Source organism: Uranotaenia lowii, chromosome 3, assembly GCF_029784155.1.
Source record: "Uranotaenia lowii strain MFRU-FL chromosome 3, ASM2978415v1, whole genome shotgun sequence".
NCBI classification, from domain to species: domain Eukaryota; kingdom Metazoa; phylum Arthropoda; class Insecta; order Diptera; family Culicidae; genus Uranotaenia; species Uranotaenia lowii.
Genome location: NC_073693.1, coordinates 276,172,411 through 276,192,767, shown reverse-complemented (window position 1 = coordinate 276,192,767; position 20,357 = coordinate 276,172,411). Strand labels below are relative to the sequence as shown.

The window sequence follows — 20,357 nt, the reverse complement described above, 5'->3', positions numbered from 1 at the left end:
AAGGGACTCTTTTATAATTTTTTTTCATAACAAATCAAACAAATCTAACAATTGGAACCAAAATCGTCATGGGTATTTATACATGTGATATGAGAAATACATAGTTATATGATTGTTTGAAACCCTCCTTCCATTGGAGATAAAGGAAGGGAGGAGGGGGGCTCCCATACAATTTTTTGCACAACTCAAGAACTTATCTTAGAAATGAAAGAAAGGAAAAATTATTACATTATTTTTTGAGACACCACCATTTTTTCAGTGAGTTCATAGGAAAGGGAAACATATAGAATTTAGTTGATGTAACTTGGGAATTAATCAAGCGAATGGGATCAAATTCAGCATGAGAAGGTATTTGAGTACAACATATGTTTCTATTATCGTTATAAACTATAAACCCTTCCACCTTTCAGAGAGAATAGGCAAGGGAAGGAGGTGTTTTAAATCATTTGGTTGTATCGCTTAAGAACTTATCAACCAATGAAACCAGATTCGATTTGAAAGGGTTTTGAGTACGAAAAAATGGGTATGATTATAAGCAACGCATACCTCCTTCAAGAAGTGGTGGATGGGAAGGTGAAGGAGGGGGGTCCCATGCTACTTTTTTTGTATAAATCGAGCACTTATGAATCGAAAGGGATCATCTTTTATCAGAGAGGTTGTTTGGTTCCTTTTTCCAGGGCGAAGTCGGAAAAGAAACATTTTTTTTCATTTTTCATTTGGCATAACTCGAAAACTTATCAACAATTGATGTCAAATGTGACATGTTACGTTACAACAATGTTTTTATGGTAGTGAGCCACTTTGAAAGAGGGAGAGGGTTCAGAATCTAACTGAAGTGCTACATTGGAACTAACAAATAATTTGATAAAAACAAAAATTTAATACGATTTACATCAAAACAGATCATATTTTCAAAATCCATTGGCGCCTTTGGATTTTTTTTGTCCTTGAGCTTAACCACTCGCTGCACAAGCTCAAAGCAGATATTCTAAAAAGCCCGCAGGTGGTTTTTGTGGTATTTTATCCCAGGACTCAACTAGATTGCGCTTCAGAACTTCCAACCTTTCATTTTTTGTGCACTGCAAAAATTCCACACATCAGCGCTATGTGTGAGCCTATATAGATTTTTGCAATGTGACTCACATATAAAAAAAAATATGTCGGCATTTCATATCCAGGCGACACATAAAAATTACAAAGTTACACACATAAACATTATAAGAGTACTACAACTGTTTGTAAACGCCCTAAAATAGGCAAGGATATAGTTCAATGCATATACATAACTTTAGGCGTATTCGGAATGGGATTCGGAAAGTTAAAAAATTTATCGATTTCGATTTTCAATCATGATTTTATTATTTTAAATTGTATTTCACTGTAAAACATTTGGACTTACTGTTAAATCCGGTTTTTGGCCTCATGTTTAAAAAAAAATTTTTTTTTGTATTCAAAATGAGTCTTGTTGCTTCGAATTCCTTTCATTAATTAAAAATATTTGTTCTATCCTGGAACGAAAACGAAGAAATTGGGGACACTGCATTTTCTTCATCTGGTGTCAGATACTCTGTAAACGAATGTAAATGTGAGGTAAAATCTGATGAACAAATTAGCAATGAACTTACCTTTACTGAGCCAGATTACAAATGAATCCATTCAATTGGGCTATCCGCCCGACAACGATCAACAATATGTATCTGTAGTAAAGAATGAAATGAACCAATAAAATATGTACACATTATTATTTCAAAAAATCGAATACTACTCACTTTATTTCTGTTTTTTGGGTCATTATCGGAAAGAGCACGCAAACTTTTCTAAGGGTAGCCATTTTGAGAATGTGAAAATTTTCAAAGCCGAAAACTATAGAATTCATGTGTCAACAACAAATGAATTTTATATTTCGCATATAAATCGTAAATGTGGCATATAAATATTATAGTATTTTAATACAATTTATGTGTAGAGCAATTTAAAGACGTATGTGCAGGGAAATATACTTTTTAAGTGTCGAATTTTTGCAGTGTGGAGTAGACTTCGGCCTTCTGTATACGCTAGACAGCCAAGTCCATAGGGTTCAGGTCCGGCGAACTCCCCGACCACTCCGTACTCGAAATTAACCCTAAAAAAATCCTACACAATAATTAGGACCTCTTTCCTTGGTAAGCCAATGTGAAGTTCTGTTGAAAAACCACTAACCAAAACCAAAATTGGGACGTGTCTACAGTTCGAGGATATGCCGTAGAACTATTCTCGATACGTAAATTTATTGATCTACAAACCTTTAATAAGACAGTTTTCTGTCGTCTTGTGGCCTTCAATACGTTTGCATAGGTTCGTGATCTTTTTGGCAACCAAAATCTGCGCCGCTGTACGGCGACGAATTCATCGGCAAAAAACACGAAATTCTCCTAATTTTTCAAGCGCGGGCTGCGTAAGCTGCGCCTTCGTCCTTTCTACCCGCTCTTGCTTCTGTTCAAACGAGAGGTCTTGAAATCTTAGGATCTTTTAAGGCTGAGCCTAAAGATCATCTTCCAAGATCCGACGGCGATTTTGATCCGGTGTATTAAAATCTATCGCCAATTTAGTGTTACTACGCCAAGAAATTCTCTCAGGGCGCATCTTGATGATCTTCACTATGGTCCCCACCATACTATACTTGGGTACTTCTGATCTCCAGGTACCTTCCAAGTGGGAGCCAAAATAAAAAAAATACATACACTCATTGGACAACTCACTAAATATGTCTTTCTACCGTTTCACAGCCTGGAACTAGGCAATCAAAGCACTACGTTAAGGCTCGAGGACTATTTTTCCAAAAAAAAAAATTAACACTTAATTACAAAATTTGACAAAATATTCTCTGACATCTTAGACATAATAGTTGCAAGGTGACAAGGTGTCATCTAACTCGGTTTTGTATACTTCGAAATAATCACTCCTAAAGTTTTGTAGCAATTCAATTGCCGGACCCTGTACAGTTTTTTTTATAATCAATGAATTCAAGTTTCATCATTTTATTGCAACTCGAAACTCTAGCTAAAGTTCTCATTTTTAAATAGTTGCTTCTGATTTATGCTGAAAATAGTTTAAAGTTATGGCTACCAAAATATATCGAAATTTCAAAAATTTTTACAAATTTCATTAATTTTTAGAATGTGTAGCAAAGCACACCGGGTCAGCTAGTCCTTAAAAAAAATCACAATTTAGGATATTATTTTATTTAATTTATCAAATTCGTCTTAATGAATACCTACTTGAAAATCAAAACACTTACATAAAAGACTTGGATGATTCCCTTAACCATCAGAAGCCCATATGCCTAATTTGAGCTGAATCTGACAACGGAAAAGGTTGCACTGAATCTCAAGTGTGAAAGGAATTCTGAGACATTGTGTTCTGAAGAAGCATAAAAAACTGGTTTTTCTTAAAATTTTTGTTTCTTTACCAACTGATTACTTGATTATGTTGATTTTATTAAAATTTTAATTTTGACTAACTTAGACTTCAGGTGAAATGAAAACTGCAACTCGATTAGACTTAAAACAATGGCGGTCAAAGACTGTATTTTGGTCGCAAATTGTCGTTTTGACACGCATTGAGTACATTTTACTCATTGGGTTTTACAGGATTATATGTTATATGATTAGAATCATATTTTTCAATATAAAAAACTCTTCAAGTTATCTACCAGCACATGATTCCTTTTAGGTGTGATCTGTGATTGTTTATTACGTAATGAATGTACATTTTTTGTGTTTTCAAAATTCTGAAAATTCTTAAATATTTGACTTCATTAGATTAACCACAGATGAAGATTAACTTCGCCGGCTACCTAGGCGCAATTATAAATATTATAGAATAGGTTATAGAAAACAACAGTTTTCCAACATTCTCCATAAAAAAATATTTCCTAATTCCAACGAAAAGTTAGCACTTTGTTCATGGACTTGTCTTCAAACATACAAAAAGGCTTCTTTCCTTTAATATTTGAGAGTTATTTCATTGAAATATTGAAACACGTTCACTTATCATAAAAGACATAAAAAAATCAACTAACTTTTTTATGATCCCGCGTCGATTCTCCGGTGCATAGGGCCGGAAAAAAAAATCACGGTCAAAGAATTTCGTGGTTGAATAAAGGGAATCCATCGATTGATTTGATTCAGCAGAATTATTCAGCTAAGTAGATTCACCACACATATTAGAAGATAAAAGGGAGGACTCGAAAATGTCCCATCTGAAAGTGTGAACTGGAGAATTACTTCAGTTGTTCAGCAAACACAGTAGATTTTTTGGGTTGTGTGATAGCTACACTTTTTTTTATAATAGTGCGTGGGAAATCTCCAAGTGTAGTCAAGTGTAGCTGACACCAAATATCATTTTAAGGTCTTTTATTTAACAAAAATTTTCGATAGTCTTGCTTAAACTGAAATATATATTATATTTTGTACCAAAATCTCAAAAATCGTTATGAAATAGGTATGTTTTGCCAAAAATTGGTATTCAGTATAAACAGATTCTTGGTCAAAAGATTGCTCAAAAATCGGTGTATTTACACGGTATTTACCGATTTCTATCACTAATTTGTCACTTTTAAAACAATTTTTTGAGAAATTTGATTTAGAAATCACGAAGTTAAATAAATTATTGGCGCAATCTACCATATTGATAGACGTACTTAGTGATCGCCTCAACGTGTTTCTTTTATAAACGAACCTGGTAATGTTTGTTTCTATCAAAATCATAAAATTCAACAGAAAATTTTGAAATATAATTAGAAATATGTTTTCAAACTAATCTGATTTATATAAATTGGTTTTGCAATTGAAATCAAATCGCTCAGCCCCCATAATTCGTTGTAAATTGACGACAGCAAATAGTAAACTGATTTGCAAGAATTGACATTAGAGCGGTACCAATATTCAGCATTGCATAATCCCAAGAAACATTTAAAGTTTTATAGCAGGCTACTAGATAAAGTTTTGGTTTTATAGGGGGCTTGAACAGTCTAATAAAACTATCGGTGTTACTTGGGAATGAACAAAGAACCGATGGTTTTTTTTAGCTAAGTGGTCGGTGTTTTATCAAGAGGATTGTTTTCAAGATATTCAACAACTTGTACAAATTAATAACTAACAGTACCGTACATTAATGACAATTTGTCTTAAATTTTTTTAGATTTTATTTTTTTTTTGATTTATTATCTGCCGGCATAAGACGCATCTCAAATATTTGAAACTTGAAATATGTACAACAATTCTATGGAAATTTGACTTTTGGAATATCTTTCATTCAAACTGCAATAACTCACAAACGATTAAACACTTTGCTCTGCCACTTGGATAAAAAATAGGTAAATATGATTTTTGTATGCAAAAATTCGTTCAAAATTTTATGAATTCTACCCCGTTTATATTATGATTCGTTCCATAGAAGATTTACAACATGACATATGTGTGCTTCATTTTTATAAATTCATGGTGATTTTTCAGCAAAAGTTGTTTTGTGGTATTAAATACAGTTTGATTAAAAAAAAAAAAAATCAAAAGTCGAATTTTCGTTGAAATATTGTACGTCAACTCCCAAAAATTTGAACTAAAAAACTTGCATTTAGCTGATTTTCATTACATTTTTTGACAACAACAAAATGATAGAATAACCAAGCGTAAATTTCCGAAATACACTTCGATATCCGAGGGGTTAGGATAGGATCGATTGGTCTCGAGAAGTTATTGCCAAATATACAAATTATTTGCTATGCAAGTCTCTGTAGTCCCCGCCCTCAAGGTTTGTTTTAAGAAGAACGCATCAAACAGCAGGAGAACTTTGAAAAAAAGAGGAACATGGGGTGGCAACCCTACACTAATCTGTCATTTGAAATCCAATCAGAACACGCGTCAATTTGTTACAACAGTCTTGAAATATTTGGAAAAACTTATTCTGGATTTAGAGTGCTCAAGTCTTTTAAAGCTTAACATTTTATTTTTCTATTATTTATTCATTTATTATTATTAATTCAAATTGATTAAAGCATTTTAAACTTTGAAAAATAAACTTTCAATGATTGGCTGGTTTAATTGCCCATTTGTTCGGCTTCAAAACTAATGAAAAAAGTTAACGAAATACAATTCTCTTTTAAATTTTCAACCAGGTCTTACGTGAAATTGTTTTCTGGTTATTTACTTCAAACCAATCTTCCTAGATGATGATTTCGTATTTCATTACAGCCGGCAAAATTTTTCCTACCAAGCCTTAGAAACTTCCGGAGCCAAGAATAAAACCTGTCAATGAAAGTTTCAGAAACTGGTAGGTAGGTAGGTAACCAAAAGAAGCAATCAGGAAACTTTCGTCAAAGCCCCCCAGGGTAGGAACGAAAACATTGAAGCAGTGATAGGCAGGTACCTGCTGGTACCGGGAAAAAGCTTCAAGTACAAGTAAGTAAGCAAGTGGGCAGACAGATATTTTGGTACTCACCATAAGCGCCATCGTGAGGGGCAATTGCTGCGGACCTCGGGCATACTCCAGATACTCCTTGACGGTGCAGTTAAAACTGTCCATAAACGTCGGATCACACCGGTAGGGCTCTGCTGTCGGAAGTTCCAATTCGGTGCCACCATATTGGTCGTAATCACCGAAAGTGTTGCTGCTACTACTGAAATTGACGGCATCCATCGACGTCGTCGTTGATCCGGGTTCAGGGTAGGACCCCGGAGGGCCAACGGTCGAAAGCGTCGACAGAAGGGCTGTCAGGAGAGAAGTGGCCAGCACCGTCGTCGTCGTCCCCGTCGTTGTTGTTGACGAGTTGTTCCCGAGGACAGGTGAAAATGTCGGAACGAAGAGGCTGGCAGCTGAAGTGGGTTCCATTATTATCTAACTTTTACGACTGTTTTGTTCCGGAAGATTATCAGCTCCGACTGGACAAAGGGTGAATGAGAAGAAGAAACTGAGTTAATGACTGAACTTTATTTTTATCAAAAAAAAAAAGGTTTTTCATGTTCCATGACATAATTTTTTGTGTTATTGTGAAAATTTTCTAGTAACACTTTATAAAGCACGATTTGGGTTGTTTTCATGAACAAATTCATGGTGTTTGGAACAGATATTACCAAAGCGAGCATAAATGGAAGAAAAAACTGAGATGCATAAACTAAGAAAACAACACTAAACTAGAAATTTTCATGGGCTTGCGATAAAGTTCAGTTGGCAAGTCCGTTGCCTTCTGAGCCGATGTCCGCGAGTTCGAGACCAGAAGTAAATAAATATCGAACACAGTTGGGATAAGTTTTTCAGTCCACCAATTGCCACATTGATATAAAGTCGCCAATGCCACAAAGATGGTAAAACGACTACAATCGAAATAAAAAAGTAAGTATTTAATCTTTGTTTATTTTCCTATATTTTAAGCCCAAATGCATAAATGACAATAAATTAACAAAGATTGCATGTAATAGGTGAATAAATTGGTTATCGGTTAATTGGTTGGTGAATTAATTGGCTATCTGAAGTTTATTTTTGCATATGATCAACAGTTTTGTTGATATTATTTCAGTCGTGATAGAAAAAATGATAAAAAATGCATTTTTTAGAGAACATTTCGATTTAACGAAAGTTTTAGACTCGATGGTAATATTTTAAAAATTCTGACTTTCTATAAACCTTAGGTGTCAGTCAGGGCCGTAGGAAGAATCGCCTCATAGCACAGTGGTCAAAAATGCGAAAAACGTGATCGTTGCTTATAACTTTTTTAGTTCACATTTTAGGTTATTTGTGTCTTCAGAGAAATTTTTCAGTAAATCAGCTCTATATTTAAAAAATACTTTTTTTCTGATTAATCCCCCTACAAGTGAGATAAAATTTCAAACTTCTCTATTCTAGGTTTTAGCTCATTGATGCTTTCGACAAACTTGTTAAAAATTAAATTTCCTATAACTTTGTCTCAGATGTCAAATTTTTAAACTAATTTCTCTCTAAGCTATAGGCTAAATAAGAAACTTAACCTCCAAAAACCAGTTTTTTAATAATAACTTTTTTCAGTGAATTTCATGCTTAACAATATGTTCGACAAAGTTGTTTGATTTGTAGAACTACACCACTTTGTGGGAAATTTCAAATTTTTAAAATGTGATACAGCAGAGCTATGTGGAAAAATTTACCGTAAATAGTTCTTTTTCACGCCTAATTTTTCAAATACCGGGCAACATCGGGCAGCCCGCTTTAGATGCAAATTAAAGTCAAAGAATTCGTCTAAATGATGCAGGTACAATCGTCTGTATTCACTAGTATCCAAGCGAGATACATCAATTTTAGTTTTCCATGTTTGCATCAAAAACAGCGATTTCTATGAAACTATGGCGTATTCTACTACGTGTGTTTTCATCTAGCTTGGCTGGGTTATTCGAAGGTGAAATCTGATACATCCTTATGGTGCACCCTGTAGAAACAAGTATTTTTTCATTTAAAAATGGCAAAATAAACTCAAATTTTACTTTAAATTTGTAAATTTCTGAAGAATCATGCATTAAAAATGACAAGAATCATGTATTAAAAATGACTTGGTGAAAAATTTAAAATTTTGTATTGTAACTAACAACCCAAAGTTATAATAATGCGAATTTCTGCAGTTTGAATTTCCCAACGAAAAAGTCATCTTGATAATTTTATCTTGATTGTTAAACTCATTTACGTGCAGAATCTGAATCTGAATTTTGAATATTAATTCTAAATCCTAATTCTGCACCTGAACTTAGAATGTGATCTGTTTCCGAATTTCTATACGATTTTTAAAATTTACAAAAAAAAAAACCATTTCAGAATTAAGAATTGCCATTTTGAAGCTTTTTTTTGTTTATTTGAGAAACTTTACCACATTTGCGGCATTCGTGTCTGTTTCTGAAGCTTTTTAATTTTTGAAATTTGCATAAGATCCTTTTTTTAAATAAGATTTCAAAGAATGGAGTTTAGAACTTCTATTGAATATCAAAGATAAACTCAGGATGGTTTCTTCTTTTTTTTCATGTTTGGAAAATTATTATCTAAGTATGAAAAATAAAAACGAGTTAAAAAAAAAACAAGAATCAAATTTTGAATGAAATGCAAAACCAAATGTGAAAGATTTAAAATGGTGATTCGGACCGATAACCAAAAATGGATACGAAAAAAAAAATGCAATTAAAAATTTTATTATATGGAACCAAAGCCTCTGGAATGATTTCAATTTCATGTAAAATTAAATGTTCAGAAACGAGTTTTAATCAACAAGAAAGAAAACTTCGAAAATTGCAGCAGAAATTTGAGCCCGTAATAAGTTTTTGGCATTATCTATGAGTCAAGATTGTTACTCTTGAATAACCTTACTCAATGATCAAAATTTGATTAAAAATATCAAATTTTTAGTGCAGAGTGGAATACTTCGCTTGCCTTTCTAGGCCGTCATGGTTTAACTCCCACAACCCCCCCCCCCCCCCCCGTTCCTACGGCCATGATGTCAGTTCAAAACAAAGATTTGAAATGGTTTTGAATAATTTAACGAACGCAGTATACTAATCTTAGCCAAAAAAAAAAAAATAAAAATAAACTTGATAAATCTCCATCGCTCCAAGCTAAAGTTGATCATCAACTTCTTCTGGTAAGTTACATGCCAAATTGCAGTTAGATCTGAAAATGGGGAGGGATTACTTGAGACTCAAGCGTGAATGAAAGTATGTCGCTCGAGGGAAGAAGATATCTTTTTCTTCATTGACTTATAGCTTTTTGTGAATATTTTATTTAATGCCTCAATAAGAACAAATATTCCACCCATAGTCTACAACACGATGGGGCTTGCAACAAAAAAGTTCAAAGATTATATTTTTTTTGCATATTGGCGTCTAACACGCAATGAGTACATTATACGAATTGCGTTTTAGGCAACAATTTGCGGCCGAACTTTGAACTTCATTAACATTTTTGTTGCAAGTCCAATCGTATAGCAGACTTTGGGTGAAATATTTGTCCTTATTTAGGCTTTAGGTAAAATATTCATAAAAAAGCAATCAGTCAATGAAGAAAAACGTTATTTATGAAAAACCAGTATATTTTCCTTCTTTCGAGCAAAATACCTTAACATTCGATTCCCGCTTTAGGCTCAAGCTCAAGTAACCCTTCCTCATAATCAGATCTTACTGCAATTTGGCATGTGACCTTCTGGTATGCTAATGATCAAATTAAGATTGGAGCGGGAGCAATTTATTATGTTTAATTTTTTCTTTACTAAGATTAGTACACTGCGATTCGTACATTGTTCAAAAAATACTACTGTAGTAAAATAACCATAACTTCTTCAATTTTCAATTTTGATAAAAAAAAACCCTTCAAATCCTTGTTCAGAATTAAAATTTAAAGCCTATGGAAAATTAAATTTTTTAAATGTTACCATCGAGTCTGAAGCAGTCAATAAAACAATTTTTTTTTCTCAAAAAAAAGGCATTTTTAATCATTTTTTCTATCACAACGTCACGATATTAAATGATAAAAAATGTATTTTCTGCCTTGCAATACTATTTTTTGTTCAAACGCAATAACAGAGTAGAGATGATTGATAGCAGATTCATTCACCTTCAATAAGCAAAAAGAGATTTATTTTTTTTTAAACGAACACACACCTATAGAACCTCAGTGAATTTCATGTTTCTTTGAAGAGATCTTAATTCTACTTGAGACTAAAGCGTAACTCTTTCAATGATATTATGGCTAGCATCTTAATTATGCTAAAACCACCCACCCACAGAAAGAGTACTATGTATGCCGTGACCGAGACTCGATCTCATGACCTCTGGCTTAGAAAACTTAAACGCTATCCTCTAAGCCACGGCCGGTGGCTCATTATTTATGTTAAATATTAAGTCCGAGACATTTGAAAATAAGAACATACAAGTAGGGTGGGTGTTCCTAATTTAGCATGTGTACCTAATGTTAACATACCGTTTGATTTTGACTGTTTGTGACGTTATTTTCGTCTTATCACAACTACAAAAAAATTAATAATGTAACGGATCATCTTAGCTTTAATCATACACATAATTGAGTTTTTTTTTTTAATTCAATCATTTATTTTTCTTTCGAAGGCTCATTTGCAGTAAAGCCTAAGGAGCCGAGTGATATTTTACATCTTTCAGATGGGAAACCTTTTCTTGGTTAACGATTCGATCCACTCTTCCATTTATCGCCAACCTCCAATAAGACCGCTTCTAACGCTAGGCGTTCCAACTTGCCGTGGAAAGCTGTCCTCGATCGGCTGATGTTGCACAGTGGGAACCATCGATGAAGCTCGTAGAGCAAAGCTTAAGCAATCGTGAAAACGCAAGCAAACAAGATTTGATAGGAAAGAAAGTAGGAAAGGATGAGGAAAGGTTTGTTCAATAGGAATTAACTTTTTGATAATATAGATGCTGAAGTTCCAGAGTTGAAGAAATTGTTTTGTGGATTTCCTTCAATCGACGACCTGAATTGCGTCAGAAATGCTCATCACAACTGAATTTTGCTTGATTTTATGAAATCGTACAACAGCTTCATGTACTCAAGGTCCTGTCGGGCCAAAATATCCCGAATTGGTGTATCCGTATTTTTCCCATAATGGTGGAGGGAAGCTAAAAACTTCGATCTGGCATTCATATGTTGAGGACAAACCCACACGACATGGTCGATGTCGTCATAAGATTTTCCACAACCGCAAATGTTTGTGTCCGACATATTTATACGAAAATGATGTACATTTGATCTGTAATGATTCGACATAATCCGAGACATCACACGGATAAAATCTCTTGTCAAGTCCAATCCCTTGAACCAAGCTTTTGTTTTAACTTTAGGGTGAATTGAATAATGAAACCTTCCTTTTTCGCTTTCGTCCCATGAACTCTGCCATTCGCTCATAGCCATTTCATGGGCGATTGCGAAGTACTCGTGGTATGCAATAAAACGTTCAAAAAAGGTACCATCTGTTGCTCCTTTTTTTGCCAATTCATCGGCAAGTTCGTTCCCAGGAATTAAACAGTGTGCGGGAACCCATACTAGCGAGATCTTGAACAGCTTTAACCCTAGATCTGTCAGCCTTTTCCGTATCTGTAGAACGAAATACGCTTGACGGTTAACAAAATTGATGTTCTTAATGGATTCGATCGAACTAAGACTGTCAGTGAAAATAAAAAAGTGATTCGCTGGCAACTCTTCGATAAGCTCCAGAGCTCGATTGATTGCAGCTAACTCAGCAACATATACTGAAGCTGGCTCTGCAAGTTTGTGGAATTCGTTATAAATAGTATTCACAATCCCGAATCCGATTCCTCCATCAATGCTTGAGCCATCAGTGTAGAACATGTAACGTGGATCGATTTGACTGTATTTATTACTAAATAGACCGGGTATGACTGACCGTTTCATGTGTTTTGGTAAATTATTAATTTCATTTCTCATAGAAAGGTCAAAGAAAACGTGCTCTCTTTCCGTAGCTATGGTATTACTATGATCAGTGTAATCGAATGGTGTTATGTTTAATGTCAAAAATCTGTGATAAACTCTAACAAACCTTGATTGCTGTTTGAAGCCAAGCAATTTTTCAAAATTGTTTATAATTTGAATGTTTTTAATTTTTGAACGGATCAGAAACCTTAGAGAAAGCTCAAGAAATCGACATTTCAGGGGAAGTACTCCTGCCAATACCTCCAAACTTTTGACATGCGTTGAATGCATACTGCCAAGTGATATACGAATGCATTTGTATTGAATCCTCTCCAATTTTTTTAAGTGCGTTTCAGCAGCATCTTTAAAGCAAAAACTACCATATTCCTGCTACCATATTCCTGCTGCTCCCCACCATGTCCCAGTTATAGTTCTTAAGAAGTTTATTCTCGGTTGACATTTCTGGATTAAATAATCAATATGGGTTCTCCATTTGCATTTGGAGTCGAAGTAGACTCCAAGATATTTATGAGAGAATGCATGAGTTACAACCTCGCCCAAGAGATAAAGTTTAAGTGAAGATGGTTTATGTTTCCGAGAAAAAACCACTAGTTTGGTTTTTTCTGCAGAAAATTCAATGCCGAGTTGCAATGCCCAGTTGGATAAACAATTCAGAGTGTCTTGAAGGGGCGTTTGCATATCTTTTGATCCAATTATTGAAACAACAGCATCGTCAGCTAGTTGCAAAAGTTTACAAGATCCTTTGACACAATCATCGATGTTACTAATGTACATATTGTAAAGGAAAGGACTAAGGCATGAACCCTGTGGAACACCCATGTAACTTGTTCGGCTTATATTTGATGTTCCATAGTTAAAGTGCATACACTTTTCAGAAAGTAAATTAGCTAGAAAGTTGTTAAGTCTTGGAGAGACCACATTGATTCAGCTTCTCAGAAAGAACAGATATTGCAACATTGTCAAAAGCGCCTTTGATATCTAAGAAAACCGATGCCATTTCTTTTTTGCTTTCGAATGCTATCTGTGCCTCTGTTGTCAATAAACCTAGACAATCTAGAGTACCTTTACCTCTACGAAACCCGAATTGGGTGGGTGAAAGGAGATTATTGTTTTCAGCCCAGGCATTTAATCTATTCAAGATCATTTTCTCCATAAGCTTCCTTAAACAAGAGAGCATTGATATTGGTCGGTAAGAGTTGTGATCCGTTGCAGGTTTACCAGGTTTTTGAGTCGCGATCATTTTTACTTGCCTCCATTCCGTAGGAACGAGGTTTTGTTCTAGAAGCTTGTTAAATAATTTCAATAAGCGTCTCTTGGCGATATCTGGCAAATTTTTTAGTAAACTGAATTTAATACCATCTAGTCCAGGAGAGCTATTATTGCACGAGAGCAATGCTATTGAAAATTCAATAATTGAAAACTCAGAATCTCTTACGTCATCAACTGAATCGTATAACCTTATGCTAGGTTGAACTGAGTCTGGGCAAACTTTTTTAACAAAGTGATGGGCCCACCTCTCCGAATGTTCAACTGCATTAAAGCTTAGTTCTTTTAGAAATGGGACACTTTCATTTGCTAATAGCTCGTTAACTAGTTATTGGATATTAAAAATTTTGACAGCATTTTGTTGCCTGTAAAAAGTACTATTCGACCTATTTTTTTCAAAATTTAAAATTTACTCGTTTTTGAGATATGTACGATGCAAGAGAAAAAGAAAAAAATAATTTTGCACAGTTTCCTTTAAAATTCGTCATTATCAAATTGATAGCTGACAAAACCGTTGATTATTCAAAGAATTACTGAGTTTTTGTGGTGGATAAGTATGCAAACACTGTCAATAATGTCCACAAAGTTCAAATCAAGTATTGGAGTGAAGCACATGATCGGCAACAACGGTTAAGGGTCATCAAGGAAGTCAAGTCTCATACCAGCCTTTTTAATTTTCAATAAACGAAAAACTAAGGGTAGATCGCTGAAATGTCCAAAACAATTTTCTCCGATAAGCTGAAAGTGTTGCCTAGTGATGACTCATTGAAACCCAACCTCAAACAACCATTTTTTGATAGTTCCAAAGCTCTTAAGCTGTTAAACCGGTACAAAAAAAAAACGTTAAAAAATGTGATCAAAAATAATCAAATTTGTTCATTTCGAAACAACTGTATATTCACTGAAATGCTTCCAGTTTCTTTTAAAAGAGAAGTATTGGACCGAAAAGTATCAGAAATTGAAGAAGGAAGGTGAAGCCACCTAAAATATAGATTTTACGAAGTATAAGTTGAAGAAACTGATCAATACCATGACTGAGAAAAGTGTGCGCCGGCCAATGGGAGATACCAAAAATAAAGTAGAAATTTCCTTAACAAAAAACAGTAAATATTTTTTTTCAAATTTTTTCATGAAAGATCATAACATTACCTTCATTTTCTTCATAGAAACTATTTCGTTCAAACGAATAGTTTTTGAGATACAGGCATTCGTAACTGTCCCATTTCTAAAAGAACTAAGCTTTATTTGGAAGTGGAACGTGATTTCGTAAGTTCCTTGCCGTTCTCCAAAGCGTGCTCATTGCTGTATCTGGCGTCAAACCTTCAACAAAATGTCTCCAATAACCCTGTTTTTTCTTAGAACATACACGTTTGAGTCGACGTTCCAGAGCTTGATATCGATTGAAATCTACTATGAAGCCATACTTCCGGAATATCCTAAAGGCTTCGGTTTTAGATTTATAAATATCGGTACATTCATTATCCCACCAAGGTGCAGATGGTCTTCTCTTTACTGTGGAACGCAAAGGTTTTGTTTGAGCTTGCACTGCGCTATCATAAATAGAAGAAACGAGGAAAGTATACTCATCGAAAGGACCCGTTTCACCTACCCCATTCAATCGCTCAGAAACACACTCCGTGTATTTCTTCCAATCGATGTTACGTGTTAGATCATACGCTGTCTCAATTGGACTGTCCCGTTGAGTTTGTTTATGGATTACGACCAGTATCGGTAAATGATCACTTCCATGAGGATCTTGAAATACTTCCCAGGTACAATCTAGAGCTAAGGTTGTCGAGCAGAGTGAAAGGTCTATTCGACTAGGTCTATTCGGAGGTTTCGGTAATCTCGTTATCTCACCAGTATTTAAAATTGTCATATGATAAGTGTCACAAATATCATATATCAGATAAGCTCTAGAATCATCCTCTGCTTCGCCCCATTCTGTGCCATGAGAATTAAAGTCCCCAAGAAGAAGTCTTGGTTCAGGCAGTGATTCAATAACATCAGAAAACTGTTTTTTAGAAATACTTGCACTGGGGCTAATGTAAACGGATGCTATGCAAAAGTCTTCCCCTCTGATTTGGACTTGACACGCAACAACTTCTAAACCGGGAAAAAATGGAACCTGAGCTCTATAAAAGGTATAAGAATAACCATAAGAATCTGCTCTATCTAACCTAACGATGTTAAACCCTCGAATGTTGACTTTTGTCTCACGAGAAAGCCATGTTTCTGAGAGAGCAAATGCGTCGCAGTCAAGGTTTGCTATAAGATGTTGGAATGAGTCGCAACGGGGCATAAAACTCCTGCAATTCCATTGAAGAATTTTTATTCCCGGTATAGATGTTCTTTGATTAAGCATTAAAATCAATTATCTCGCTTAAAAGTGGCCACTTCGAAGCGATACACGTGCAAATTGTTTGCACTAAGGGAAACAGGTGTTTAAAAATTCTAGTGATAGAATCTGGAAGATCAAAAAACTCTGATATCAACTTGATCAAAGACGAAAGAGTTATAAGCTCAGTCGAATTTGAAGGTGAAGAAGGAATGGATTGGGGAAATCTGGATGAGGTTTTCTGGAGTTTTGAAGCAGAAAAATCAGGGGTTGGAAATTTTTTGTTGTATTGAGGATTATTGTAAGTTGGGGGAATAGTTTGGTTAGATGGAAGTCTGTTGGTTTTATCATTTAGATTTCGGGTAATCTTTTTGGGGACCACATTTTTGGAAATTATTTTTCTCTTCTGAGCTCGTTGTCTTTCCTGGGAAATATAATTGTCCTCTACTGATCCTGCGCTATCCTCCTCGCCTGAGTCATCGGTTAAAACCTCGTAACGATTTTGCTCGGCGGTTTTAACGATATCTGCAAACGATCGTTTGGAACGTTTCATCAAGCTTTGTTTAAGCTTGGTAGAACGTTCCAAATACTTGAGGCATTCCACCAGAACATGTTGACTCCCTCCACAGTGGAAACATTTGTCAGTTAATTGATCACATTGATTATTCTCATGATGTCCACCGCACTTTGAGCATTTAGGTTTATTACTACAACGAATCGCTGTATGTCCAAGCTGCTGACAGTTTGAGCAGTTCATTACTTTTGGTCGAAACAAACGAACTGGTAAGCGCAGTTTTCCGACCATAATGAAATCCGGTAGAGCTGAACCTCCAAGTCAAGCGAAATGATGATGAAGGTATAAATGATCTCTTTTCCCCTTCCATATTTACTGTGTGCAATTGTCGGTATTCAATAACATCGATAGATGGAAGCCCTGGTTTTCGGAAGAAACCTTTAACACCAACAAGATCTTCCATGCTAAGAGAATCCTCTGTCACCACTCCGTCAATTTCAACAATATGAGCAGGGATCCAAACACGATAAATTGAAGAAAATAAAGTGTCCATAACAATGCTGTTAGCACTTTTGGCATTGTTAACGACAATAGCAATTTTGTTGTTATTAATTCATCGAACTGTTTCTATACCCGTGTGACGTCTATCCAAATCTTTGGCAATTTTAATACGGTTCAACATGTTTCCCGCTTTTGGCCGAAAGTAAACCACATATTTTTTACCCTCGCCAAGAGGATACTGACGAATGCGCGGTGTTTTATTGTCGCAGGTTTCTACAAATGAAGATAGATTTTCTTTCGATGATTTTTGCCCTAAAGGACCCATAAGGTTTTGGTTCGCTTTTGGATAAGCTCCCAAAGAAATAGATATTTGTGAGGCACCTTTTTCTACAAGCTGCGGACCTGCAAAAAGCAACGGTGAATGAGCATTCCTTTCATAACGGTTTCTTTTCCGGCTTTTAACCGGGATGAAGCAACCGTTCACAGAGTCAGAAGACTCAGGAAGATCCGGAACCTCTTCATCGCTGGCTAGGGCTGATGAAGAGGCTGAAAAAGCAACATCTTCTAGCTCCTTCCCTTCAACATCCATATTTGGCCATCCGGCGAAAATATTCGCCAGTTTGCAATCACAAAATTAATACCAATTGTTATAGCGGGAAACAAAGAAAAAAGAAGAACAGGGAAATGGAAAAATGAAATGTTAACTTACGATTGCAACGATTACCTTCAACTTTGATCCTACACGTACCTCGTCCTCGAATTGGGTTGGGTTCGGATGGATCGTACACGCACTTCGTTCTCGGATTGGATTCGGGAAGGTCTTTCCCGCTGCCCACTCGTGGGAGCCGCAAGTCCAACGGCCGTACTTCCAGGGTACCAGAACCAGTTGGGAGTCGGATGTTTCGTACCACGTTGATTCCTTGGTTGCCCGGTAATAAATCGGGCTAATCACCTTGGCTTGCCCCGAGCGGCACCGACGGCCCACAAAACCGGATGATTGGAGCTGCTAGGGAACTAGTTATTTCCGATACTTTTTCAGTTACGTATGAATTTTCAACGTCTTTACTTCTCGTTATAGGGAGAAAAAATCGGACGAAAATTAGAGACGTGATGTCAGTTCAACGCAAGCCTACTAAGTGATAATTGAGTTTTCTAACTCCAAATTTTTTTAGTAAATCCCATTCTTTTCGAAATATGTCCAAATTGAACGGGTTTCTTAGCATGTTCCTTAAATAAACACAGTTTTAGAAATGGAAGATAAAAGCTGAACTTTTTAACCGATTTTTTTGATTTTTTTTGTCGGATTTTTAATTACAATGGTTTTTTGTGATGAGTCAATTTTTTTTTTCAAGTAAAAACTAAAAAAAATGCTATGTTCATAATTAAGAACACTTTTTTCAGTGTGTTCCTAATGTTGGACATAGTCAAAATTTTCCAACTATATTGAAGTTTTAGCGTTTTTTTTAATGAAAATGAGAAAATTAAATAAATGATTGACGTAAAGTTGTTAAAACTTATTTTATCTTAACTTTATTTTCAACTAACTGTAAAATAAATGGTTGTAAGTTGAAACATCATTTTTTAAACTATAGTGTAGCTATATCTTTGTGTCGAAAATATATTTTTGAAAGATTTTACAGAGCACTGTTTAAGAAACCCGAATCAGTTCCGGAAATAGACATGAAGCTTCACAGCTTGGATGAAACATGGCAATAATTGAATTTAAGTAAGCTTTTCATAAAACCATGTGTCTTTTCCAAAACAAAAACTTATCCATATTCATGATTTGATGAGCATGAGCATTATAAAACAGTTAAAGAAAATCGTTGTTCGAAAAATTCAAAAGAACTAATTTGATTCATTGAACCGTCTTTAACTTTTAAAATAAAATTGTTTTCTCGAAAATTGCAGTAGATTTCAGCATAAAAATTACTCCTAGATATATATTGAGAACAGATATCTGCTCAAGTGTATTAAGAATTTTTAAACACATATTTCAGCTGAAAACTGCTCGAAGCAGAGCATATTGATGTTAACGATATTCCAATAATTGCAGAAAAACTTCTTGGAGTCTGCTACAAACGAGGAAAATATAAATTTGTCACATGTAATTCATGGGCGATGATAGTCGAAAGCTTCTTAATTCGACCGATCTGAGAAACATACACGCGATAGAAAAGCACTCAAAGGTATTTTTTTTACCGAAGCAAATCATCTAATCCCTAATATTTTTTATTAAATCATTGAACATGTAACAAACTTGCAAAGCAGATGATTTTACTTGATGATTACCTCAGACACCACAAAAAAAGAAACATCGTAGTTACAGGAAAAAAAAAATTTCCTGGAACCCGCATTGACGAACTTACAAAAGTAATGGTTAGAGTGTCCATTTCCCGGCCATTTTAGCGTTCCCGGGAATCGGGAAATCTGACGATCCTTTTCCCGGGAATTCCCGGGATCCCGGGGAAAATTGAAAATGAAGATTCCATCATGAAGATGTTAACCCTCTACTGCATACGAATTTTCATCAATATGGTATTTTTAAATTCTAATGTAGTACCTAGTATTGCAAAACATTTCAGACTTGTTTAATGCCTAAAAAATCAATAAGAAAATCAAAGACCCATAAACAAAGTACTTTAATCGAAAAACTGGTCTGATTCTAGCTGCAGGCAATTGAAAAAGATTTCTCACTATCGATGGAAGTTAGTAAGCTAAACTTCAGGTTATTCATCAAATATCGTAAATTTTCAGATAATTATCCATTTGTTTTAGAATATGTCATTTTTTGCTGTTGATTTTGCTGACCTCAAAAGTATCCGAAACGGAAATTCTAAATAATAAGTGCTGCAAAATAGAACATCCAGATTTTTACCGTAGCGTTTCAATGTCGGAATTGTTTGGTTTTACAGACTCTTTGTCGTTTTTCACTTTTACACTAAGTTTTCGATTAGAGATTTTTTTTTTCAAATTAAATGTTTTAACCAGATTTGAGAAAAAATTAATAAATACCCCATCAAAGTAGAACCACTGATCACACTGACATGACACTTAGAACAAAATTGTTTAGCCCGATTTTATCGTAGAAATTGCCTATTTTTTTTGAAAGTTGGGTGCCACTTTCTAACTAGGACTGCATTTCTTCAAATCGATCGATGCGCACTCTGGAATCGATATTGCGTACTGTTGGAAAAATCATCCAACAAACGAAATCGAGTGTCCAGTCAGTATGATCAGTTGTAAAAGTAACATTTTTCTTGCTCAATTTGATTCATT

The 20,357-nt window shown here is 35.0% G+C and overlaps 1 protein-coding gene across 1 annotated transcript in view; it reads right to left on the bottom strand.

Annotated features, from left to right (window-relative positions):
- The window catches only part of LOC129756435 (neuropeptide SIFamide receptor-like), a 328,841-nt gene that overhangs the window by 247,858 nt on the left and 60,626 nt on the right, over positions 1-20,357 (bottom strand). The window contains exon 3 of the mRNA XM_055753311.1: positions 6,478-6,917. Coding sequence (XP_055609286.1) covers positions 6,478-6,867 — 390 coding nt within the window. The 5' untranslated portion in view covers positions 6,868-6,917. The remainder of the gene's footprint in view (positions 1-6,477; positions 6,918-20,357) is intronic.